The sequence below is a fragment of the Myripristis murdjan genome, chromosome 20 (assembly GCF_902150065.1).
Source record: "Myripristis murdjan chromosome 20, fMyrMur1.1, whole genome shotgun sequence".
Lineage (NCBI taxonomy): Eukaryota > Metazoa > Chordata > Actinopteri > Holocentriformes > Holocentridae > Myripristis > Myripristis murdjan.
This window is the reverse complement of record NC_043999.1, coordinates 14,309,509-14,334,969: the sequence shown is the minus strand read 5'-3', so window position 1 is coordinate 14,334,969 and position 25,461 is coordinate 14,309,509. Positions and strand designations below refer to the sequence as shown.

Sequence of the window (25,461 nt, the reverse complement as noted above, 5' to 3'; positions counted from 1 at the left end):
CTTGGCTCTTGTCTGGTGCCTGACAGCTGACATACTATGTTGCCCGTCCCAGCAAAAGTCTGTGATGTCATTCTTGTGTTGTACAATCACTTACGCTGATGACTTGAATAGACACAAGCAGCTCTGACATCCAACTACCTTCCATCTGCCCTTAGTTGCATCTTATTGCTCTCAATCCCCCACTTCTGCACCCTAATCATAAATATCCCTATTTTCTCCCTCTCCCTCCATCTGAAAGGTTATATCTGATGTTGAGAGGGCTCTGACAGAGGATGGCTCTAGATTAATGTGTGTATCTCTTTTGCTTGATTCATTACATTAGTTTTGTTTGGCCAGTTCAGCTGATTGATGCAGAGCCCTGGGGGCTTTTAAATCACGTCCATTCAGCTGAATTAATCACAAAGAATGAAGTTCCGTCCAACTATGATACTCTGAAATAGTGCTAGCTTTCAACATTACACTTGTTTAATAAAACCGACCCTTCCTTATACAGTCAGAAAAGTCAACACACTAGAAAAATATCTAATTGGAGAGCAATGCAGAAGGTTGCTTCCTAGACTTTGCTCATTTAGATTTTGCAAATTAGGATTTTATTTACCCTCTTGGTGTTTGAAGTGAAGGGAAATTTGATAATGTACACTAGTTTGCCAGTCACAGGAAACAACATAAAAATGACTTTAAAATACTTTTGTGTCTAAATGGTAATTACTGAATACTCATTGAGTTATCCCAAGCTGCAAACACCATCGACCCTAATCTGCATGACACACAGTACTGTAAATTAAATACCTGTCTTTCTATCTCTCCCATAGATTTTATGTTGATGAGGCACTATTATAAAGATATCACAGATAATAGTGATATCTTTTTCCCTAGTGATGCTCTCTGCTGTCATCATCTCAGTTTGTATCTGGACAGATGCCATGATGTGATCAGTGCCTGTTAGATGCTCTCTGATAATTAAACGAGGATCTCACTGGTAAAGGAAGAAGCACAAATTAGAAAATAGTAAAAAGGCCAGTCATCTTACAATGGCAACCGGGAAAAAAAACACACACAGGGTCAGTCTTTCGCTCTACTCAAGAGTAAAACATGGAAAGAGAAGGAGGTGAGTGATATATACTGTGTCTTTACTAGACAGCAACTCCTCTAATTATCTTCTAATGTGCTAAATAGCCTGAAGGATGCCAATATATTTTTGATTTCACATTTTCTTAATCTGATCCAAAATCCCTTGCTTGAAAAAGGGGATCAAGACAAGTTTTTGGCAAAAATTTTTTGGGGGGATACTGAGCTGCAGAGGGTTTTTAAAAGCTGCGCTGACACACAGCCCAGGTGTGTCAGCTCTGCTAATGAAATGAGGTGTTCCACTCTGCAGCTCACTCTGTCCCCGCCCACCTGCCGTACCTGCCAGGTAAAAAAACAGCAGTTAGAAAGGTTGAGAGGGTTGTCACACCTTTCACAACAGCATAACATGTAACATGGCCCATCCCTATACTTATATCTTGCTCATAATAGTATTTTAAATCCAGTGTCTGAATTTGTGCACAAACATAGCTGATTTCACTGCATCTTCACTGGCTTGCATCCGGTCTAATGTGGCAGAGGACGACCATTATCATGGGGTGAATACCCAGAGCTGCAATTTGAGACAACCCATATATTGTGCATAAGGCTGGAATAGGGGGGCGGGATGCACCCTGGTTAGACATGTAGAAAGAAGAGGAAGAAGGAGAACAATAAAGATAAAGGTTTCTTATAAATTGGTCACTTTCGGGTACTATAATGAAGTTTCAGTCAAAATGATGTACCGTTTACCTTTTATAGGTTATGTGACACAGCTAAACTAAACTGAATTTATATTATTTTGTCCTTCTTAAATGTTTGAACTGGCCACTGTCCTGTAGTGGCGGACATGCATTTCTGTTATGTCACCACATGGGCCACCCTCATGATGAAACTTACTGAGACTGTTTTGTCCGTAAAACATTGTGGACATGCTTGGTTGACGAAAGAAACAAAAGGTCACTCCTTTTCCACTACAATTGCATATTTATTACATCCGAGGACTCCCTATTTTTGTTCGCCATAACATACCAACCAGTCGAGCATACACTTGGAGGGAATGTCAAGTTCTTTGTCCTGCACATGAATGTATTACATAAGGAAAAATAGGTTATATAATAGCACGGGTAAACATTTTAATCTGAATACTGGCAATAAGCTTGGTCTAAGGAACTTCCTGTGGATCCCAACCCAAATTCATGAGAGCATCCCAAAATTCATAATCATATCTGCTGTGAGTTTGAGCCACTGATAGCTGGACACACATCAGCCAAACGTCTAAGGAAACCTGCTCAACCATTCAGCTGTTACACTTGTTACTGGTGCATGAAGTGAAGGTAGCAGTGTTGACTGGATATTTTTAAGGTCATGGATGCTCAGAGACTGACCAAATCTAAAATAAAGAAAGACGTTTGAAACGCTTCTTTTGTAAGAGTCAAAGTATTTTATGTTTGTCAGTCATTTTTGCGCTGAAGCCTGGTGTTATTTCCTTTCCCTGGTGCTAATCACAGTTTTTTCCCGGTGCATAAAGGTTTAACAAAATTACTGGGTTATGAATTATTCACCCGCTAAATTGCACTGCATACCCATCTGTGAGGAAAATATCAGCATTGCATGTTCAGATTAAGGGACCCCAGTAGCCACTTGTGTTCAAATTGTGTTATAAAAGAGCAGGGAAATTGGGTGACAATTTTGATGGAATGGCTTTGGCCTAGATTTATTTCGAGACTGCATCATTATTATTTTTTTTGACACATTGTGGACCTGTCAGATCTACACAGTATAAAAACGGACAGCTACTGCCTCATGCATTTGTTTAATACATTATTCATGTACATTCAAAAAAAAAATCTCTAAATAGCACTGAATCACGCACAGAAGCAGAACATTTTGCATCAAGCACCAAACCTGACACAGTGCTAGACTTTTAAATCTGCATCTATTCTTTTGGGAATAAAAAAAAGTACATTTCAAACAAAGACAGTAAAACGCTGAAACCCAATTTCAATTTTTTACTCACTTTACCAGCTGCAATCATCGCCAGTATCTTCAGCACATTAATGCAATATTCAATCAACAAGACACGCAAAGCAGATGCATTTTATTAAATGGCAACTGAAAACATTTCACCAAAAACAACTTAATGGCAAAATAGACATCCAACATCAACGCTGAAGGGGTTAACAAACAATTTCTGTTCATGTAGCGGTGCAGCAATCATGTAAAAAGTAGAACATCTGAGGCCAATTGATTTTGTCTTGTGAAACCAGAGAGCCAGTTGTATACTGCACCTGTGACTTGTCCTATCGCTGTGAAAATTAAATGGTCGTGTTCCCTTTCTCACACCAAAATATTACAAGAAAAGGAATAAAAGAAGCTCATTAACCAAAAAATACAAAGTGATTTGGGATGAAAAAAGCAGTATGAGGAAGACAAGTATTTACTCTCTTTTCTCTCCATGTTTGCTGCTTGTAAAGATTCTTAGATCTATCCATCCTCGATCCAGCACTTTCTTTGATGGAAGTTACAGGGATGTTAAGCTTCCCAGCTGTTGTATTTGAATAGGAAAAATCATGCCGTGATTGCACAGAGATAGTAGAGGGAATTTAGAAATGAGAGAGAAAATATTAGTTTGTGTAATGCACAGTAGTTTCCCTCCACATCCCTTGTGTGATGAGATTGGCATCCGCTGTTTGAACAAGCGTCAAAAGAGGCTCTGATTTAACACCTTCAGTGCAACACAAGACAGATTCACATGGACAGAAAGGCCCTCGGGGGGTTTAGCTGCATTACAGACAGCTTTGCTTCACATGTTCCCTCACTAGCAGATGAACAGTTCTTCAGCTGCATGCAAACTACAGGATCGGCCCAGGCAAGGCGTCATTAAACAACTGCCCAATGTTCTTTTAAAAAAAAAAAAAAGAAAGAAAAAAGAAAAAAAAAGATGGAAATCTAAAGGAACACTATTTTTAAACAATTTATTTATTGAAGTTTTATCCCCTCAGAAAAAAAAATATAACACAATCAATGCAAGCAGTGTCACACATCAATTCCTCCCTCTCCCTAAATCTGAAGGAATACTTTGAATGATTATTACATTTAAGATGCCTTGTTTGATAAATGCTAAAATTTTAGGAATTCAAAATATTTCCCTATGAAACAGCCAGATACTTTAACATCAAGTAAACCAGAGGGGAAACTTGCCAACAGCTTTCATTCTGCATAATTAATAAGTCTGTTTAGGCTTTAACTGCTGTCATTAAACAAAATATTTATTTTCTTATGTTACAAATGTGCTGGTTGCACTAATGTTGTATCACAAAAAAAGCTACAGGATTCAATTGAACTTTTGCTCCACATCTTGTTTGTTAAATTGGAGGGGCTATCTGGATATGCTGTCACTTCTATTCGAGAGGCATTTATAAAACCGCTCATGTTACTGAACTGTAAACCATAAGGACACCTGAGTTGCTGAGGTCAGGCCCTGGTCTGAGTGGGCAGTCCCAGTGCCCAGCACCAGATCACTTGTAAATACTCATTTATAAGGCCAGCGTGACCTCATTCGTTAAGATTAGGTCCTCCAAGTTGACCAGAACACTGGCAGAATTAGGAAAACACAGTACAAACACAGCTCAATACACTGGGGAAAGCTGTCCAATTATTTAGAAGGTGACAGTTCACAGGGAAGTGCTTGTCTCTGCTTGTAGCACATCACAATTAGAAAGGCAAATCATCAATTAAAGAGAATCAGTTGCCATGGAGAAGCTACTTGCCTGACACTGGCTCCTTATCCATTCACGCGAGGCCCTGTTTGCAGCGCATGATGGGAAGATTCAGTTTAATACCTTTGAGCACACTTCATGGAAACAGCCAGAATCTTCTTGAAATCGTTTTAGTATCTTACTCCTGTAGAGGTCAGAGTCAAAGGTCATATTAGGTGGCAAAAGCCCAGTTTCCCCATAGGGATCATTAAGGTTTCATCTATTCTAATCATCTCAGCAACTCATACTCTAATTGAGGAAACAAAGGGATTATAATTTAAGCCTTGAGCCCTTCCGGGGTTGCGTCACAACAGAGGATTTCTCTTCCAGTGATCAGTTTGGGGACAGTGATTTGAAAATGAGGTGACGTGAGTTGACCACAAGCAGTCACTCCCTCATCTGGCGGTGTTTTCTATTTGTGTCAGCGAACATGTGTTTCTCATGATGGGACCTGACACCACCGCCGGAGGAGCATGGAAGAAGAGTGAGGAAGAGTGCGGAAAGGCTATAGGAAAAGCAATTTCACTCTGACTGCAAATTAAGTTCTGGTCTGCCAAAATGCCTAAAGATAATTTTGTGTGAACTTCGGCGGATGGTAGATGTCCTGGAGGCAAGTCCACCAGGTGCATTTACAAAATCAAATTTTCTCCCCGGCTTTTTCCAAACCTGCCCTCTCAACACTTAAACTGCCTGTTCTTATGCTTAAGTGCATTGCATGTGTTAAGTCACTTTGACCTCTGCATATGTTTTCCATGTCTTCTTTTATCCCTCAGGTGGCATTTCAGGGGTAAAATGGATTTTCTGTTAAGGAATAATGGGAAGGGTTTTTATCATTACTGCAGAAGACAAGTTAACAATTGAGGGGGAAATGAGCATGGGGAAAAGTGTCATCTTTTGGTTATTGCTATTGTGTAAGAGGGTTGATGTGTTTTTACATGCATTAATTAAGTGGTTATTTGATTGTGTTGCACTGCAGTGTGAGAGAGGGTGAGAGAGATGAAGAAAAACAGATAAGAAAAAGTTCCTTCATGAGACTGTTTGGGATTCTTGGCTTGGCTGAATTTGTATTAAGCTCTCCATCTTGAAAGCGTGGCTTGGCATTGGGCCCCTGCGGAGCGAGGTGCAGAGGCAGTGAGTGGCAGAGGTAGTGGTGTTACATATGTGCAGCAGCGATGAATCACTGGGAGACGCAGTTGAACAATGCCCCTCTCTCAGGCAGAGCTGTTCGGACACTGAATCACTGAATACAACATGGACCAGTGAGGAAACTACTTAATAATCATTACTAACACTGTGTGCTGTAGTCACAAAGTCAGTCAGGGGGAAGTGTGATCTCGAACAATGTTAAAATGCAGCCTGCAACCTGTGGGCCGTGCCATCATCAAATTGTCATATTTGGAGCCTTTCGATGATGATTTGAAATGCAAGAATTACTCTGCATTTTCATGTGCGCTGCCATGCTTTCCTTCTGAACTACAAAATAAGTAAATGCATTTTTTTGCCTCATCTGTGCCAAATAGAAAGAACAATTACACTAATTTGTGGTATAATCTGGAATAAATATTCATGCATCCCCCCAGCGCAATTAATCCTGATATCTTATTCTGCACACAAATTGAAAATCTGAGTTGTGGCTGGAAAATAAAAGACAGGTAGTTCAAAGACATAATACAATGTAATTAACCAGTTTATCACTGGTATCTTCCTTTTAGACTTAATGGACTAATTCATTCCAGTGAAAAAGGCCAGCACGTTGCACCTAAAGGCCTATTTTGAAAACAGACACACAGACGCACGCACGCACGCACACGCGCACACGCACTCACACACGCACGCACACATATGACTCATCTCATCTAAACTAAAGTACTTTTTCAGAGGCGTTCATTCACGTTACACCCATGCGAGAACGCGCAGACTCTCAGAGCTCTGAGCGTGACACTTGTAGTGAGGTCTTGACTATATAAGTCCATTCAGCATCTTGTCTTAAAGTAACTAAACACTAGTTTCTTCAAAGAAGTGAAGGAGGGCGGCATCTCGCCAAATACCTGGTAACCTGCAAGGCTACTGTGCTGGAGCTCCTGTGAAGACTGAAGGTATGACAGACCTTTAAAAACTTTTCTGTTTTATATTTGCTCCACATTGTGAGTTTATTTGCGTGGCTTATTTTGGAATTATCTTTTTCTTTAGCTCAAATTACAAGGATTTTCTTGCTCTCCGCAGACGACACAAGTCCTGCGTTTTGCATTTGCGAACGTTTATACAAACCATGAATTTAGGGATCACCGACTGGATTGCGCTGCCCACTGTCTCTATAGTATTTACAACCTTCTTATTTTAGAGGGATTGAACCAGAATGAAGATATTTAAACTTAACATGTGTGCATTAGTTAGAAATAACTAATGGATAATCGAATCTAACATCTTTGCTTGCGTAAAATCCATATTAAACACAATTTTCACATTACTTACCAATGCATATATTTAATACAGATGAAAGTAATTCAGTCATCTTCTAATTACAAAAATCAAACTTTTTCTTTTTTATTAATAGTTACGGAAACATCACATGAATGAAATGCCTTTTTACGTGCGTAAATTCTACATTACGCAGCACAGACAGTTCACACTGGACTTGGACTTATTTGTAGGTTATAATAAACGCGTGACATAAGTTAATCGAGGCATTTTGTCTTTCCAGATTCCTGTTGATATCCTGACATGAAGCTCAATCTACTTGGCACCACCGTGATTCTGCTAGTTGCCTTCATACCGCGCTACGAATGTCGGGCTATTGAGAGCCCTGGCGGTGCTCTGCGCGTCCCAGCTGCCCAGTCCCAAACCTCCCAGCAGCAGCAGCAGCAGCAGCAGTCTGGTCCCATCCTGGAGCGGCTTGGAGAGGAATATTTCATCCGACTGGGCAACGGGGACACTAACTCTTTCCGGTCACCGTCGATGTACCCCGGCGGATCACCTGCAGTCTTCAACAGAGCTTTGCAACTTCAGCTGACGCGGCGTCTTTTACAAGGGAAAGTTGGGAACATCAGGGCGCTCATAAGCGGCTTCGGAGACCATGTGGACGAGTCGATGGAGAGGGGAAGGAGGTCCGAGGACCCGCCGATATCCCTGGATCTGACCTTCCACCTGCTCCGGGAGATGATGGAGATGTCCAGGGCGGAACAGCTGGCCCAGCAAGCGCAGAACAACAGAAGAATGATGGAGCTCTTCGGCAAATGAAGACCTCTTTCCAATCCGCCAAAGATCTCCTTTTCCTCCTTTTCTGCTTTTTTTCTGTTCATTTTTACCATCAGCACAAAACATACTCTGTACCATATAGTGCTGCTTTATCACACAATTATTTATAGCTTTAACCTCAAACAAGGGAGCGTACACGATGGGCTTGACTTATAATTATCCGATTGTACCTTACCATTTTAATGTTGGTGTCAGAGCTGTAGCGTTACGCCGTTCTTCACTCTCTCTGAACTGGAATATTTTGGGTTATGATATGAATTATCGCATTGAGAAGATGACATCTTCTTTTAGGTTATGATTCATTGTATTTATGGCATTTATGTTTGTTAATAAAATTATGAGCAACCAGACATTTTTTGTTGTGCAAGAGAACGTCTTATAACTATATTTTTTAATAAAATATGAAAAGCAATGTTTATATTTCTCTGTGAATATCCTTAAATACGACAGCTAATAAAGTCTCACGCAGGAACTTTTTTAGTTAATAATCCGTGTTACATTTATCAGTGTGATTAAGATGCACCCTCCCCAGTGTTTTCAAAAGTTGCATAGATTTTTTAATCTCAAACAGAGCAACTTCATATAAAAGTTGGTGGAGAAACACAAATCCTTGCAGAGAAAACACATGGCCACTGCATTTTTAGAGTTTAGCCTACACAGGTATTGATTGACAGAGAAAATATACATTCTGTTTTTAAATACACAAATCTTACATAAGATTTTGCCATGGCATTGCTTTAGAGCTAAGTCATGGGTTAATACCAAGCCTCCTCCAAACCATTGCCAAGAAAAAAAAAACTGCAACAAGAAAAAAATGAATAAAGATGTGAGCAAGGAGGCAGCAAAAGAGCAACAATGCACATGCAGTTGAAAAGGATTCATCTAGCATCTTTTCTTCTACAGCTGTAATCCCCAAGAAGCACTTCTCATTATACCTGCAAGTGGCAACCACACAGGCATCTAGAAGATGCATCACTAATGAGCGTGAAAGAATGGTGGGCGTGTGTGTATGTGTGCTGTCCGTGTGTGCGCGCGTGCATGTGTATGTGCATGCTATGCTGATCCTTGACCCACAGTGTCAGGGTAAACTAAACAAGTGCTGCGGCTGTGAGTCATCCCATTCTGTTTGGCCCACTTAGCAACTTGGGGCTTAGTGCTGCATTGAGCCCATCTGTAAAGGATCCTACTGGCTCAATGGTGATGTACAATAATGAGGTGGGACTCGACAGAGGACTCCCTCCTTTGAGTCCCTGCAAGGTGAGACCACTGCAGATGACAGGCTGAACAAGGCACACTGCAGTCTGGCTGATGGCTAAAATGGTTCCAGTGGTTAAAAGCTGTAATGGTTAAAGGTCTTAAAACGGCCTGCGCCAAACACAAAAACTGCACTAATGCCTTTTCTAACTGGATATCCTTTGACAGGGAGAGATGAGAGAGAAAGAGTGTGAGAGAGATATAAAGGGAGGGAGAAAGAGAGAAATAAGTCTCCTTCTTTTTCAGATGCGCTCACGCACACAAACACAGGCACGGGTGCGCACAGGCACACAAATACACACCGCACTAAAAGACAGTCATAGCTTGATAACACAAAATCTCTTCCATTTCTATTTCAGTCTGGCCAAAGGCCTGAAATAAAGCTGTGCACACTGTAGTAAATAAATGAAACTGGAAAACATGGGTCCAGTTTTATTATTTCTAACCCCTGTTAACAACCAAGGATTGAAAAATGGGTGATGGTACAATTCAGTTTTAATGAAACAGAGAGGAACATAATACATCCAGAGAAGTTTTGTCCATCATAGGAAAATATATAACACATCAGAAAATACAATGCACATACAGGCTGACATGTGACTCGATGACTGAAATGACACATAATGTGAGTTTTCTGCACAGAAACTATGATGATATTCATTCTTCCTCTCGTGTCTTCTAATCTACCACCCTACTCATATAAAAAGTAGATGACAGGGAGGAAGAAGAAGACCCTCTTGTTTGAAATGTTAAACCTGTGATGTTCCCTAATGATGCAGTTTAAGCGGTGGGTGGCAAGAGGTCAACTTGATAAAAAATGTATGGACAAAAACCAAAGAAGAATCACCAATTGAAAAATCCAGACATGTCTTTAATGTGAAGATAAATCCTTGCCTTCATTAACTTTGCAATGATCACATTCATCTTAACAAGAGCGGTTTGCATACAGCCATGTGTGCAAACACAATCATAAGAGAGAGCAAAGGGAGTTGATGCTTTATCTCTCCCATTAGCTCTAGCTCAACAACGTTCCTGTTTGGCACAAATCTAAATCCCTCTCATCGTACCCTGATCTGAAAAACAAACAAAAAAAGTTTTACTGAGCAGAGTAACTGACCTGAATCAATATCTAGGTGCAAACCCGTTTTAGTGGTACCTAGGTTGAGGCAGCACTCTTGGCTGCAGCAGGGGCGTTGGTCTGTGGTTGGAGGCCAGGTTGGACTGAGGCAGCCACGACGGTGCCGCTTCCTGTAACAGTCTGAGCTCCTTCTCCTTCCTCAGCACCTGCCTCTCCATCCTCATCCTCTTCCTCGTCATCTTCATCCTCTGCAGACGGGCAAATACGGGAGTTAAAGACAACAGTCAGATTACCACAAAAGCCGAGCTGGAAGTAGCGAAACTGCTATCATCGCTATCTCCGTTCCATCACCTTGGATGAAGTCGATGCTGCGAAGGGCCTTCCCTTCTTTCTTGAAGTTGACGCTGTAATGATCCATGTTCTCGTAGCCGCGCTCAACTTTGTCCAGGTGGGATATACTTGATGCGTCCGCGATCCTGGCGCCAAAAGTCACAATTAGGGCTTTAAAAGAGAATCCCATCCTTAAATCACACTGTTTATTGTCACTGATCTCTTATGTTCAACACATCCCAGGAGTTAATTTGTGATTAAATGTTGTATTATTATTATTATTATTTTTTTTTTGGTGTGTTATAGTTTTCAGTAGCCCCTGGAGAAGTTGTGTAAAAATATTGTCAGCATGTTGTCAGCTGTGGGGTTTACATGTAGGTGGAGAGAACAATAGTGATAGCAAGAGCAGTGCACCTTATGTACAGTAAAGAGCCAGTTCACCCAAAATACAGATATTTTCCCACTTACACCTAATGTAATTTATGCATAAAGATAAAACTCAACAGCAACAGCTCTTCCCTAAAACAATGCCACCAGCAAACTGTATCTGTCTGCCCCGAAGGAATATGAATATGAATCCTTGCCAAATCACATCAATACTATCTGCATGGATTAACTGCACTAGGGATAAGTGGGGAAATATAGCTTTTTGTATTTTGGGCGAACTGTCCCTTTAAAATGCAACATATTTATGGCTGCACTACCTCCTGTTATATTTACCCTATTGTTGGGGGTGAAATTGTTATCTCTAAAACTTCTACAATGGATTTGTAACTGCATGATTGCTGAATGTCACTACAAAATGCTGATCACTGATGATGAGGACTGACACTAAAACCTGACATTTAATGCTGACGTTTTAGACAGCTGATTTTTTTCTGCTGTCAAACCCCATTGTAGCTGCACTGGAAATATTTTGACATGGTGTCACATCAGATATGCTTGGCCAGATATCAGCAGGAATGAGAAAAATACACCATAAAAAAACAAATTGGGCTCAGAAGTGGATTCCTTAGTGTGAAGCACATAACTAATAGCTGCTGAGGACTGATTCTGCCCTTAAACTTATTGTATGTTACCCTTTTCCAGTGTTCCTTTATTTGACGCATGCACACTTTGTCGTAAGCACATGTACTCACTTTTTGAGAAGCGGCTTTGTACTCTATGACAGAAACAGACAGAGAAACACAGAAAGATGGATTCGTCCAACCCAATACCAAACAGAAAATGGTGATCATGATAAAAGTTTTGCATATAAATGACGACACCTAAACATCTGTAAACTTTCTATTGACTCTGACCTGCAGGAAGACAGCCATCTCTGGCTCCTCCATGGTCTGGATGCCCGTCTCCACTATCTTACAGCTCTCCTCCAGATGGTCTCCGTACTTTCTGGTCAGACCCCGGATGTAGTTCAGTTTCTCTTCCTGTTCGTCTGTCACTTTTTGGCTCATATCCCTCTTCTTCTCCTCCAGGATGGTATACAATTGGTCAAACTTCTCACACACCAGATTCTTCTGCCTGCGACCATTCTCCTGTATATGCACAAACACAGTTAAAGACAGAAATACAGACAAACACATACACATGCATGCATGTATGCATATGCAGAAACAGTCACATAGTTCATGAATTCTGAAAGTCCATCTGCATTAATCATTCATCATTCATCACTGTCACATGGGTGACAAATATACGTCAATGCAACTCCAGGGTATCTAAACACAAGCAACTTATCTTTCACCACCTCCTGAGAGATCAAACCTTGTGACGGTGGTTATTTTATTGAGAATGGTCATGTAAATTATATTAACTATGAACACGCCATGGGTTGGTTTGTCTTCCGCCCGTCCGGTGATGCCAGATGTGCAGGGAAGACAGCGCTGCTCATTCTGCATGTCTGTCCTGAGTGACTCCACTGAAGCTGACACAGGGGACTGGAGCCACTCCAGCTTCCTCTCTGCTAACTCTGACTGTGGCATGTGACCCACAGGAAAGCTGTCTGTTCTCCTCCCATCAATTTCACCGCTCATTTTTAATGTCAGTGGGTGAGAGGCAGGATGGAATACGTAGCTCAGTGAGCGCAGGGAAAACAAGAGTGGGAGAGCAAGAAAGAGAGACTGAAGCAATGTCACAACAGTCATTTCATTCTCTCTTTCTGTCTGTCTCACACACATATCAACACACAGAGATGGTAGGACTGACCGGGAGAAACAGAGTTTGCTTTATAAGTTTGTGTAGGTGAGTGCAGGTGCATCAGAGTGTGTCGAGAGTGTGTCTTGCTGTGTGAGTGAAGGGCCAGGCGCTGCAGCAGTGGGACACTGACCTCTATGGCCCGACAGGCTTCCTCTAGCTGACTGATGATGCCTTGCATCCTGTCGTTGTTGCCCACCATCATGGCAATCCCGTCACTCAGCTCCGTCTGGGGGGTGTGAGTACAAGGCCAAGTAAATACCTGAGATCGAGTGCAATCCAAAACTAGGACAAATTTACATAAATGTACTTCTTTTTTTCTTCATTTTATAAATTATAACACAAAAGACGCGCTACAAACAACCATACAAAATATAAGACAATCACAATGACAAACACACACCCTTGGAAATCCCTCCCACCACCCCCTTGAGGTCCCGTCCAACAGATAGGTAATATGGAAACAGGATTAGACACAAGCACATAATAGTAAAAATAAAATAAAGTGAAAAATATTTTTAAAAAAAATAAAAAATAAAAAAAGAAGCACGCGTAGGCCTACCATGGGTATGGTTACAATCAGAGAAGGTCAGTCACCCGCCTGCATGGCATTAATAAGGGAAGACCAATTGTTAATATTCTGAGCTGTTGCCCCATGCATGCGGGCCACCGACATCTCCAGTCCAGCCAGATCAACTACAGATGATTCCCACTGGAGATATGACAAAGAATGTGGGGCCTTCCACCTCATGGCTATCATCTTTTTAGCAGCAGTTAAGCACAGTAGCAGCCAACGTTGTTGTTTCCGAGATAGGGATAGGGTAGAGAAGTCATTCAGTAATAAAATAGTGGGAGAACAAGCAATAGAAACATTTAAGATGGAAGAGATTTTATCAGCCAAAGTGCTCCAAAAAAAAAGAGACAGCAGGACATTCCCAAACCATATGAATAAACGTGCCGGTAGTTTCTGAAGTGCATAACTGGCAGTTAGGGGTTGGTGCTAGCTTCATCTTAAATAACTTAACTGGGGTGCAATAAAGTCTGTGGACAAAATTATAATGTATCATTTGGTGGTTGGGGTTCCGAGAGGACAGGGAAATATTTGCCCAAACTTTGTCCCAATTAATTATGTTGGGAGGAATAGAAAGGTCATGACACCATCGGTTATTAATTTGAAGAGGCTTTAAGGCAGCATTAGAAATGAATATATATAAAGTAGATACCAAGCCTTTAGTTGATCTACAAGTACATATTTTATGAATAGGGTGGGTCTTTAATTCTTCTCCCCAGGGAACCCCATAAGCGTGTAATGCACTACGTAGTAAATGTACTTGATGATTACAAAGATCAAATTTTATTTTTGGACAATTTATACATAAAAATGACAGGAGAAAGTAGCAAGCTTTGCAAAGCAAAAACGAAATACATCATCATCATTTGCATCAGCTTTACAAATCATTGCTTGCTCTTTCCTTGTAAAAACTCTGAATATAAAACTGAATATATCTCTCAAATTAATATTTTTTTTTATTATGCATATATTATTTATTATACATTTTATTATGTGAAACTGATGCCAACATCCCCTAGTACTGCTCCTTAATGCTTTTGGTTTACAGGCTGTTTACTGCTCTTCAGTGCTTCCACACAGAGGCCGTGAAAACAAATTTCCTCTTGGCGGAAAATAAAGCATCCATCTATCTTCCTGAGTGAGCATGAATCTTAAAAAAGGGTAGAGGGCAGTGGGAGTTTCAGGCCTCACCTTCTGAGTCTGGTAGACGCTTGTGAGAGGAGCCACCTCACAGTCTTTGTGAGCTCCAAAAACTTTACACATGGAGCACGTGGGCACGCTGTGGGTCACACAGTAGATGTTGATCTTTTCTTCCTCATGGACATCACACATGGGGGTTTCCTCTTTTCTTTCTGGCGCTGGCTTACTATTGCTGAAAGGCAGATTAAAAGAAATCAGTGCTGTTTTCTTGTCAGGCCATATGGTTTAGAGCCTGTTAATGTGATGTGCACTGTAACGAGTCAGAGGTGCACATATCTTCACTCTGTGTACACTGAACTTACAAAATATTAGGGAGATTTTGTCTTTTCATTAAGTATACAGATGAATCCGGGTAAAAGCCATTATCTCTTGCTGATTTTCATTATTAAATCTACACAAAAGAAGGATATGCAGATAAAGAGAGGCACATGTGTTAAAGATTGCTGAGATATGGACTGTGCAAAAGTATCAGAGACGTGTTTCTCAGATTTTATTTACCACCTTCACTAGAAAACTATATGGTATTCTCTTTAACTTAATTAAAATTGTTAAATGAATGAGTCTTTAGCTCAGGGTCATGCTCATGCTCTGCTGGACTATTTTAGCCGGTGAGGGTTACAAAACATATCAGTTACTAGTACATGACCGCATAGCATAGCATATTCCATTTGGCATCCAAAATCGTCTTTAAATATCACAAGTACATGCAGTACATTTTCAGTTTGGGTGACTCCATTGAGAATCCTGTCTATGGTTGTAATGATAAGCACTCAGATTGTTGCTGTCGAAAAAGAAACAATATAAACAAATACACACAGCAGTATACAATGCACAGGCAATAACACATCCATATACACATATAAACATACACACTAGGGATGCAATTAACAAGTAATTTCCTTGTTGAAAAAATCTAATGATTTCTTCTTTGAATAACTGATTAATTATTTAATCTATAACATGTTTTAGTCCAAAACCTCCAAAGTATTCATTTTATAAAGATACAGAAAAGATACAGAAAAGGCAACATTTCATAAAGACACACATTAAACAAGCTCTTGCATCTGTGAAGCTGTAACCAACAATTGTTTGATATTTTTCCTTCACAAATGACTGAAAGAATTCATTTTCTCGAGTAACTGAGTCATCGTTTCAGCAGAATCACACACACATATCGACAGAATGAACAGACAAATCTATGCTTTGTATCAGGGTATCAGTGTTTCTCCTAAACAAAAAAACAAACAAAAAAACAGTATTATGACTATTACTGCTTATTATTATAAAGCAACTAGTGTTTGAGTTAAATGGAACGTATGACATATAAACCTGCCAGGTATACTGTCAGCAGGGCAGTAATCTTTGTGCATGACTAAGAGCACAAACTTCTCCTCGTCTATGCCAGCTATCTGACTCATGAAACGGCCCATCACACTCCAGAACCAACACACATGTCCCCTCTCCTCCTTTCCCCTGGCCTCAGAGTGGAAGAAAGCTTGGGACTTCTAAACTAAGCCTGACTCTGAACCATGAAGGTGACACTGCAGGTACGTGGTGACACAAATTACTTTAAAAATTGCTTGTCTCACAAATTGCAAATTGTTTGTCTCACGAAATCTTCCACAGCCACAAACCCCCAGTATGCATGGATAGAAACAGAATGACACGGGTTCAAAACACTGACAGCAATCTGGTTAATTTTGGGTGAGTATGATTGCCAGCTAACTCAAAGGACAATGTGGTGATACAAAATATATACTGTAATTTATACACTGAATGAACAAAATAATGACATCTTCCCAATACCGAGGTGCTGCTCCTTTTTCACAATCACATCTGAACTGACTCAAAGCTTCAAAATCCCCCTGTAACTTACTTGTCTGTTTCTCCTCATTTAAGTCTCCTCTGGTTTGATTGGTATATATTTAATACTGCAAATCAATACAGGTTAATGACTTTTACCATTACCTCATCATCAAGCGTCATTAAAAAGTGCATTCAGGGCATAGGGAGCGTGCAACAAGCCAGAGAATGTGATAACACTCGTATTTGTTTTTATAGACACATGAATTGGATTTGTGGTTGAATATGTTAAAGGGCATTTTGAGAAGATGTGTGTTATTGCATCAAAAGAGACTGATGAGATTACACCTCTGCATCTTATTTCTCTCACCTGCTGGACTCTTGTTTGAACATATCAATGATGTTCTCAACCAGCAGGTTCCTCTGCAGCCCGTAAACACCATGCCTGTCCAGCACCACCTCATGTCTGCAGGATGGACATCTGAAACGGCCACCAGACGTCAGGGAGCCCCCTCTTGTAGGAAGATATGGGTTGGAAGCCTGTAAACAGACACACACACACACACACACACACACACACACACACACACACACACACACACAGTGACACAGTCATCAAAACCTCGACTGAGCACATGGGACAGTGTTGTAACAAAACGGCTCACCTCGGCCTGCAAAGATTTCAATTGAGTTATTCAGCATAACATGAAAAGCAGTAGAAAAAATGTTGCCTATATGCTTTTATTCATTAATAAATCAAATATTTAGGGCACATTTATAATAAATATGAATTGATTCAAGCTACATAGAGGCTATTGAGAGGTTAGTGTTACTTAAAAACAATCGTCCTCTGAGGAAACAAACATGACTTACTTTGCACTTGTTACCAGAAATAAATCAGTGACATTTTGCTAATTTGCTTACCTGGAAAACATCATTGGCACATTTTCTGCAGAGGTTGTGCTGGCAAGGAAGGATAACCACAGGCTTTGTAAACATTTCCAGGCATATGGGACAAATAAGTTGTTTCTCCAAGTTCTCCATGGCATTCATTTTTCTGGCAAAAACAATTACGACATAACCCTCCCACCGAGACTCAATTACACTATCAATTACACTATCCTACCAAAACTGTGAGTTACTTTAGCGGCAGTTTCTAGGAGGAATGTACAGTATAGGCCCGGAGCTAGGCTGAGGAGTAGGCCTGCTGCTTTGCCCCAGTGGGTGTGGGGTCCTAATCTGGCTGGTGTCACTTCTGTTTTTAGAAACTGGCCGCTGTCACGTCAAAGGTTGCCATATTTACTTGCCCATATTTGAAACCGATCCCGGCCAGTTGAGCAGGCTGAGACTGGAACAGCTGCTTACCAACCCAACAGGCTCTTGTCTGACTCGACAATGATATGGACGTGATTTGGTGTCTTTATCAGTGTCACCAGTGCATCCTAACTTCCCACAGTGCAGCAAATCAGGAATATTTTTTTTTAATTACCACCATAATTAAGTGTAAGGTTCCCAGCCAATCAGGAGAGTGAGAGGGAGTCGTGGCGCACGTTCAATCCGCTGCTATGTCTTTATTTATTATCATTGGGAAAATAATCAATATTTGACTTCAGATGTAAGGTTTCATTTCTATTTGACAAAGGTCAGCGTTAGGTTGCAGGTTAACTAGCTCACTTAACCCATGTCGATAATATCCAATGCTGTCAGTCGTGTCCCACCAAAGGTTAGCATTGAGTTTTACCTGCTATTGTTATCCGTATTGCTATTAAACTTCACCACCACGAAGCCAATAAACCATGAAAACTGGAAGGTAGGCCAACTTTTTCAAACTTGTACATTTGGCACACAAGGAAGCATAATTCAGCGTGTGTGACTGTCCTCAAAAAGTGTGGTAAGCACTGACTAACATTAGCTAATTTAACTTTAGCTGAACATAAGCTGGAAGAAAAAGAAAAGTATAGTTTTTCCGAAAATGTAGTTTATTGTTGTTTCATGTTTACCTCATTATCACTGATTGGAGGTCATGCTAGCTCATACCACTTTATGCATCAGCTACCAGCTAGCTACTTTAGCCTTCGCAGTCCAGTGTTGGTGTTACAGGATGATTGGAAAAAGAAAAAAGATTCTTTGGAGAATGCGGGCATCGATCCCGCTACCTCTCGCATGCTAAGCGAGCGCTCTACCATTTGAGCTAATTCCCCACCGTGAATGTTAGTTTCGGTTTACGCCATTTTGACTTTGCATCTTGCAGAACCTTTGCGTGACAAAAGCCTGTTTACCCCCACACAGCCGCTTTTTCTGGTTTAATAAAGGTGATTGCAAGTGTATATCTCCGTTCCGTTCACATCAATGCACAGTTGATTGCGAATGTTTCCCTGGTAAATCGAAAATTAATGTTTGTTTCCGGAAACACGATACAAAACATCGACCGGGGCAATTAAAGAAAACCTTACGGTAGTGGAGGTCGAAGATTTGCGCTGAATCCGTGGTAACAGTAATGAGTGTAGAGTATTTCATATCAAATGAAAAAAAAAAAAAGAAAGAATGTGTTACATGTTCCCCAAGTGATATAAAAAGCATTATATTTTGATTGGGTGCCACAGCTCCCTTCGATAGCTCAGTTGGTAGAGCGGAGGACTGTAGAGGTTTCACAGAGATCCTTAGGTCGCTGGTTCGAATCCGGCTCGAAGGAGAAGCATCTTTTTCCTCATAGCCCACTGAAAACACTCCATCAGCAACTTACTCTCCCTCGTCACAAACATAAACAAAGAAGAACAAACAGGGAAAATACGCAGCACTCACGTGGAAATAACATTTTCCATTTAATAATTTACAAAGAAAAGATCACTTGTAAAGAATTGTGCAGACGTACAGAAGCATATTGCTGCAGCCAACCAAGAAAAAGAAAAACAGATCAGTATGGTATGAAAAGTGTATTGTTTTTCATGTTATAACATGACATTATAATGATATTATGACATCTATACACGTTTGACATACAAACTTATCACATTGTAACAACTTACTAGTTATCTATAAAACCTTTATTGTTATGATGTGATAACTTACTGTTATGACATAAAACGTTTTTTGTCATAACAAGATAACATATTGTAACATGAAATGTTTCACATTATGAGATAAGTTGGTCTCAGGTGGAGGTGGACCCCTGTGACCTCTGCCTCAGTCGTGACCTGGCATTGGGCCTTTCTCAATGGACTGACATCACTGTGGTCCAAAACAGGGATGTATCCTGTTTTGCATCATTTCTACTGACCGTCAGACTCATTCTTCCTTCTGTGCAGCACCGTAAATTTAAAAATCCTTCTTAGGTATCCTTAGTTATTGTAAAATCCTTCTTTCTTATTTTATTTCTCCTTGTCCACTCTCGTTTCCTCATACCTTTTTGTGCATGTTTCATCAGTATACAGGTAGGTAAGGTAGAGGGTACTCTTTACTTTTTCAATTGCAATACTCCCTTGTGTGCATGTATAGACATGGAAAACAGCACTCATTGCTCTGGGTTTATAAAAAAAGAAAAATGCTGTTATTGATGTTGGATACTTTACGTTGCTTTCCCTTGTTGTTGCCTTTTTTTGCCTTTTTGCAGTTTGCCTAATACTTGAGCAAATAAATCTGGATTTGAACGTGAAACCAGAAGGAAGACATCACAAAACCCTCTTCACTTTCATTCTCAGATGTACCGTTAGATGGGTTTTATGCCATATCCAGTCATCTCCCTGTTGGCTGCTGACTAGCAGAGGTCAGTCTCACCTTCAATGTCCTCCACCTGTGGCATTAATGCAGCATCTTCCTGGCCTGATGATGCAGCTTATGTCTGTGTAGTCTCATCTTCCGTCGGTGGTGCAGCTATCCAGGCCAGAAGTTTCCATCGTCTTGCCTCCATTCAGGAAATCTGTAAAAACCTATTCTGTTGTGTAAACTACGCTGGTCATGTGAATGGCTCTTACAGCCTGTCACACAACACAACGTATAATGTGAAAAACCATTGTTATAACAAGAAACTTTTCACATAATAACATTGTACTGATCTGTTATTCTTTATCTGGTATGGCAGCAATATGCTGTTGTAACAGACTGAACGTGGCTTCTCACGCAGCTTGAATTGTAAGAAAAGGTTCCTGCTGGGATCGCCACTACAGGAAGGTTGCATGGCATTCATCTCCAGAAAACTGGGTCTTGTCTCTTCTTACATTTGGCTGATATATCATTGGGATACCGCCATCTAAACAGATACAAAGTGAAGCAGCAGTTTCAGAATGAGATGTTATGCGTATATACAACTTGCTTTTACATACTGCCTAGATAGATCAAGATGTGCAAAGATAACAAACCTTTATCAAATCGTTTATGTCAGTAATTCTTCAAGTAACAAATGTCTTAGCTGTCCTGCATGGAGGGAGAGACCATTAATCTGACTCTAACGTATTCTTGTTGTCTGTCTTTTTGATAATACAGATATGGAAAAAACTTGGTCCTTCTCTAAAGGAAGGAATGCGAAAGATACTCATCTCTTATTGCTGCTGCATACCTGACAATAGTTAACATTAAAGCATAAGAAATACATATTACAATTTTAAAAAATCCACAGGTAAATGTCCACTGTTTGTTATGATCGATAATTAGTGACGCTGGTCACGAGATCCCGATATTTCACTGTCAGACAAGGGGGTATGATTATTAATGCTCAGTATTGCTTTGCTGAGAGTGGAGTTACTTTAAAAAACACTTCATATGCTATAGCCTACATGCTAGACCTGCATGTTAAATGATAATCACACCTGCAAGTATTGTGTTCAAAGGCGAGCTGAAAAGTAATGGTTCAGTATTTGATTCGTTTGTTAGCCCTATTGATGAAAACAAATGTTACCTTTTGCTTTTATGGATGGCTCAAAATAACTGCAATGCAAATGCATTTAGATGGGTGACTCAGCTGAAGTAATTATCAGTTCTGTTGAGGACTGCAGCAAACATGAGGCACCCCCTGCTATCTGGCACCGAAGCAATATATTATTGCCACACATCTGGCTCTGATATTAAGTGTCTTTGTTTATTGTAAACGCTGCCATTTTTCTGTTTTGGCGTATGCATATTCCAATGTGATGAATCATAAGATTATCTTCACCAGAGACATTATTTAGAATGGAAAAATAGAGGAACTAAGGATGTGTGGACTCACTTAATACTCTGGGTCAGGGTTAAGATTAGAATTAAGATTAGGCTGAGGTTAGGGTGAGTATTAAATTCCCTATATTATTCAGTTTTCATGATTTTGCTCTCAAATCTTTTGTCTCAAGAGTGATGCACTTAATGATATTTTGGAGATAAAAGTAGAAAGGAAACGATTGCTTATTTTTGTTGTCATTTTCATTGTGTCACATAGATTTGGTGCTGCCGGAGGGGGAGGAGTCTCACCTGTATCTTGGTCTATGAGTGGCTGCTCCTCCACATCTTTAGACCACATGTAGATGTCCGCATCTTCGTTTGCAGGTGTTTGGGGTTTACACCTCCCACAGCAGCAGTTGAAGCAGCAGCACAAACAGCAGCAGAAGTAGCAGCCAGTCACCAGCCCGCAGATGACAAACAGGCCCTAGACACAGAAAACATATTAGGTATTCAGTGGTTGCCTGACGGTGGACCAGTGTGCACACTCTTGACACCTTTAGTAAACACGTCACCTTTGCCCACCAACTAGAGAGCATTAAGTAGGCGTTCATGTTCTCCTCTCCAAACTGCTCAGCTGCATAAAGACCCAAGAAGCCGTACTGGTCATAGACTTTCCTCTTGTTGGCATCTGACAACACCGAGTAGGCATGCTGGACCACGTTGAATTTATTTGCAGCATTTGGGTCCTCTGGGTTCTTGTCAGGGTGATATTTCAATGCAAGTTTTCTGGAAAAATAAAAAAATACCATTGATGCAAATGTGATATATAATGGTTACAATGTAAATGTGTAGTGAAAAGAGAGTGTGTCATCATCACGTTTACATCATTGAGCTATTATCAGAATTAGCTTCATTGGCCGTATAAGGAATTTGATTCTGTTTTAGCTTCTAATACATACACTTATCACTCAAGAAAAAGATTAGAAAAAAAGGCATTAAAAAATCATTATCCATGATGTACTCCTTGAAGACTGTCATGTTCAAGTTGCTTTTCTAATTTGCTCTCCTGGTTTCAGTAAAAGATGTAGCTTCTTTAAAGTTTGTTTTAAAGTTCATCAAATTTAATTATTTTTGCAACGTTTTGAATCGCTTATGGACATATGGTAATATGCGATTCAGCACAAAATGGTTATAAGATATTTCAAACATCACAGTCATGTAAAAGCATGGTGAATCACTGCCTTGTTTACCCATATTCTCACAGCGTTTCTAACCTGACTCACCCAGGATAGCACCTGCCTTATTGACGCCTTATTTCTCTAGAAATAGTACGGCATGGCTGTTCACACATACGTCATCATAGAGGCAAGTTTATGTCAGTCAAAGAAAGAAGGACTTGAAACATTTTTTAAGGTATCATCAAAAAACGATACAATTAGATCTGATTTTGTTCAGCCCCTCTCAAGAGCCTATCCAGACACACTCCACCACAGGTTGGGAAACACAGTTGTAAAGACTGTAAATAACATATGTATCAGTTCAACAAGTCAAAAGTGAAAACTGCATCTTTAAATGATGTGAGAGAAATTAAAAATAGAGTAAAAGAAATGATCACCTATTTTTAAATGCAACTTTAAATCAAACTCCACATGTTTAACTCCACATCACACACACACACACACACACACAAACAGACACACTTTGTCAAGACCGCTGACAAATCTCTGCAAATGTAAAATAGAGGATCCTGTGTTAACATACAGCAGTCGCTATGAAAATTCACAGCTGTGCTTTTTGCTAAAACACGGCTTGATCACTGGTACTTAAATTCTGTTTTACCTGATTTCTCTTTTATATTTGCATCTTTTTGTCTGTGATCCACAACAAATTATGTTTTCTCATCATTTTATGATGCTGTGGGCCGGCCAGCTCATTCATTTTTAATAAGTACAGACAGTCACCGAAAAGGCTGAGCTGGTATGATTACATATTCATTAACATCAAGCAAGGATTGCTCAAATGCTAACCATTTAGATGGCTCTTAAAAGTGAATTCAGATGAGGTAAATTATGAAGTCATTCTGGGTTACATCTTTGTGACTGAAGTGAATTCAGAAATCTTTCGTCTTAACTGTCTGCCTCATAATATTGAGGTGCTGGTTAGTAAAAATGCAAGATTGACAATTTAAGCACAAATAAAGCTTGTTTGAACATGAAAAACTAATATGAGCACCAGGCCATGCTCCTTAGGTGACTGGGGCTGGTGGAAGTTCAGAGTAGAGTTAGTTGTAAGATTTATCTTATCCTGTTTTGATGTTGTGGGCTTTGGAAATGGCTCTATTGGTGCACTGACAAGGTCATGAAATGCATAGCAGGAGGTGGTATGTGTTTGCACACACACACACACATGCACACATAAAGATCTACAAATGCGTAAGCATGAAAGATAAACGTGCGTGAGGGGAGATGTTTTGTATGGCCTACACAGAATACGGAGCAAAGTGAAGGGTGCCATCTGTTCCTCTGCATGAATATTTTAGCTATATGGAAGTCATATTGTATTCACGCAGATGGCAAAGAGTCGCTGCCTGTGATTTTAAAAGGTCTTGTAGTAGTTACATATTCTCAAATGATCTTGTATATCTCCATATTCCTGTCTTTGCCCTAAAGGAACCTCCTGAGAAAATCATTCACTTTAAAGCGTTTACGTAGATCGGATGCAGAGTACTGTTTTCACCATGCACATGAACTAGTGGGAATTCATTCAAAGCAGGGATTGTCCACTTTTACCAACACACAGGATTGCTGTCAGACCTGGCAAAGGTGCATGTTCGCTCAACCCGAGCCTCCTACATCCAGAGTCTGTGAGCTATTTCATCAGATGAATGTCAGTGGTTTAGCGTCAGGTTTTTTTTTTTTTTTTTTTTTTTTTTAGCCTTATTGTGAGTCTTGCGTCATCTCCTTGCATGTTTCCTGTTAAGATGGTAGATGTGTACCTGTAAGACCTCCTTATGTCTTCCTGTGTGCAGGTCTTCTCCAGACCCAGAACAGAGTACAGATCTTCTCCTGAGGTGGGCAGCCCTGGTTGCCTTGGTTCTGACATCTCTCCTCATGACCTGCTTGATACAGGTGAGACAAAAGACAAATACTGATGGTTTGACCAGGCATTCCAAAATAACATCCACAAAAATCAAAGAGAAATTCTGCTACTTTTGACATTTACTCACATCTTAATTATCACACCGTCCCACCTACACTAACTTGTAGGAAGTGATTCATGGTTTAAATACCTTCCTGCTGATAAGGTCAGTCTGAAACATCTGACAGTGTCCCTTTTATGGACATCCTTGTTTAATACCAGTATGAGCAAAATTAGTAGCCGTCAGTTGATTTAAAGAAAAAGCATCAGTGTATCTTTAGGGCCAAAACTTTTATAAGTAACTGCTAACATCTCAGATAATTTAATTACTTCACTTAAGCTGTCAACAAAACATTATTTAGTGACCATATGGGTGGGTTTTTATAACCTCTGATGCCTGAAGCACATGACCTTTTAGCCCTATCAGGATGATCTCATATCAAATTCATAGTTAATGTTAACATACAAATAAATGGTGTGTGTATAGTTGACACAAAGAGTGAAAAGTACTTGTCTGGAAGTTGGGAAGGTTGGTAGGGCCCACACTGGCCTCACATTACAGTTTTCTAGTTAAACAATGACGATAACCTTAATCCTTAATCCCTAACTATAGCCAGATCGTGTTAGAATCCTAACCTTAAACAAAGTTCTTCTGGTGTAATGACAGCTCACAGGTCAGAGAGAAG

At 40.2% G+C, this 25,461-nt stretch overlaps 3 protein-coding genes and 2 non-coding genes across 5 annotated transcripts; 2 read left to right on the top strand and 3 right to left on the bottom strand.

Moving 5' to 3' along the window:
- Positions 1-6,734: 6,734 nt before the first annotated feature.
- Positions 6,735-8,497, top strand: crhb (corticotropin releasing hormone b). The gene is made up of 2 exons (XM_030079868.1): positions 6,735-6,922; positions 7,528-8,497. The coding sequence occupies exon 2, from the start codon at positions 7,548-7,550 to the stop codon at positions 8,061-8,063; it is 516 nt and encodes a 171-aa protein (XP_029935728.1). The 5' UTR covers positions 6,735-6,922; positions 7,528-7,547; the 3' UTR covers positions 8,064-8,497.
- Positions 8,498-10,491: 1,994 nt separating this feature from the next.
- On the bottom strand, positions 10,492-17,563 carry trim55b (tripartite motif containing 55b). Its single transcript, XM_030079866.1, has 8 exons — positions 17,435-17,563; positions 16,881-17,050; positions 14,699-14,879; positions 13,070-13,165; positions 12,045-12,278; positions 11,883-11,905; positions 10,765-10,889; positions 10,492-10,661 (listed from the first exon to the last, which is right to left on the bottom strand). The coding sequence occupies exons 1-8, from the start codon at positions 17,561-17,563 to the stop codon at positions 10,492-10,494; spliced, it is 1,128 nt and encodes a 375-aa protein (XP_029935726.1).
- A 1,075-nt stretch (positions 17,564-18,638) lies between these two features.
- On the bottom strand, positions 18,639-18,711 carry trnaa-agc (transfer RNA alanine (anticodon AGC)). Its single transcript has one exon. It is a non-coding gene; the product is annotated as a tRNA-Ala (tRNA).
- A 405-nt stretch (positions 18,712-19,116) lies between these two features.
- trnay-gua (transfer RNA tyrosine (anticodon GUA)) lies at positions 19,117-19,202 on the top strand. Its single transcript is given in 2 exon segments — positions 19,117-19,153; positions 19,167-19,202. It is a non-coding gene; the product is annotated as a tRNA-Tyr (tRNA).
- Positions 19,203-20,667: 1,465 nt separating this feature from the next.
- On the bottom strand, positions 20,668-24,739 carry dnajc5b (DnaJ (Hsp40) homolog, subfamily C, member 5 beta). The gene is made up of 4 exons (XM_030079957.1): positions 24,633-24,739; positions 22,210-22,423; positions 21,947-22,121; positions 20,668-20,756 (listed from the first exon to the last, which is right to left on the bottom strand). Exons 1-4 carry the CDS (start codon positions 24,737-24,739, stop codon positions 20,668-20,670), a joined length of 585 nt encoding a protein of 194 aa, XP_029935817.1.
- Between the last annotated feature and the right edge of the window lie 722 nt (positions 24,740-25,461).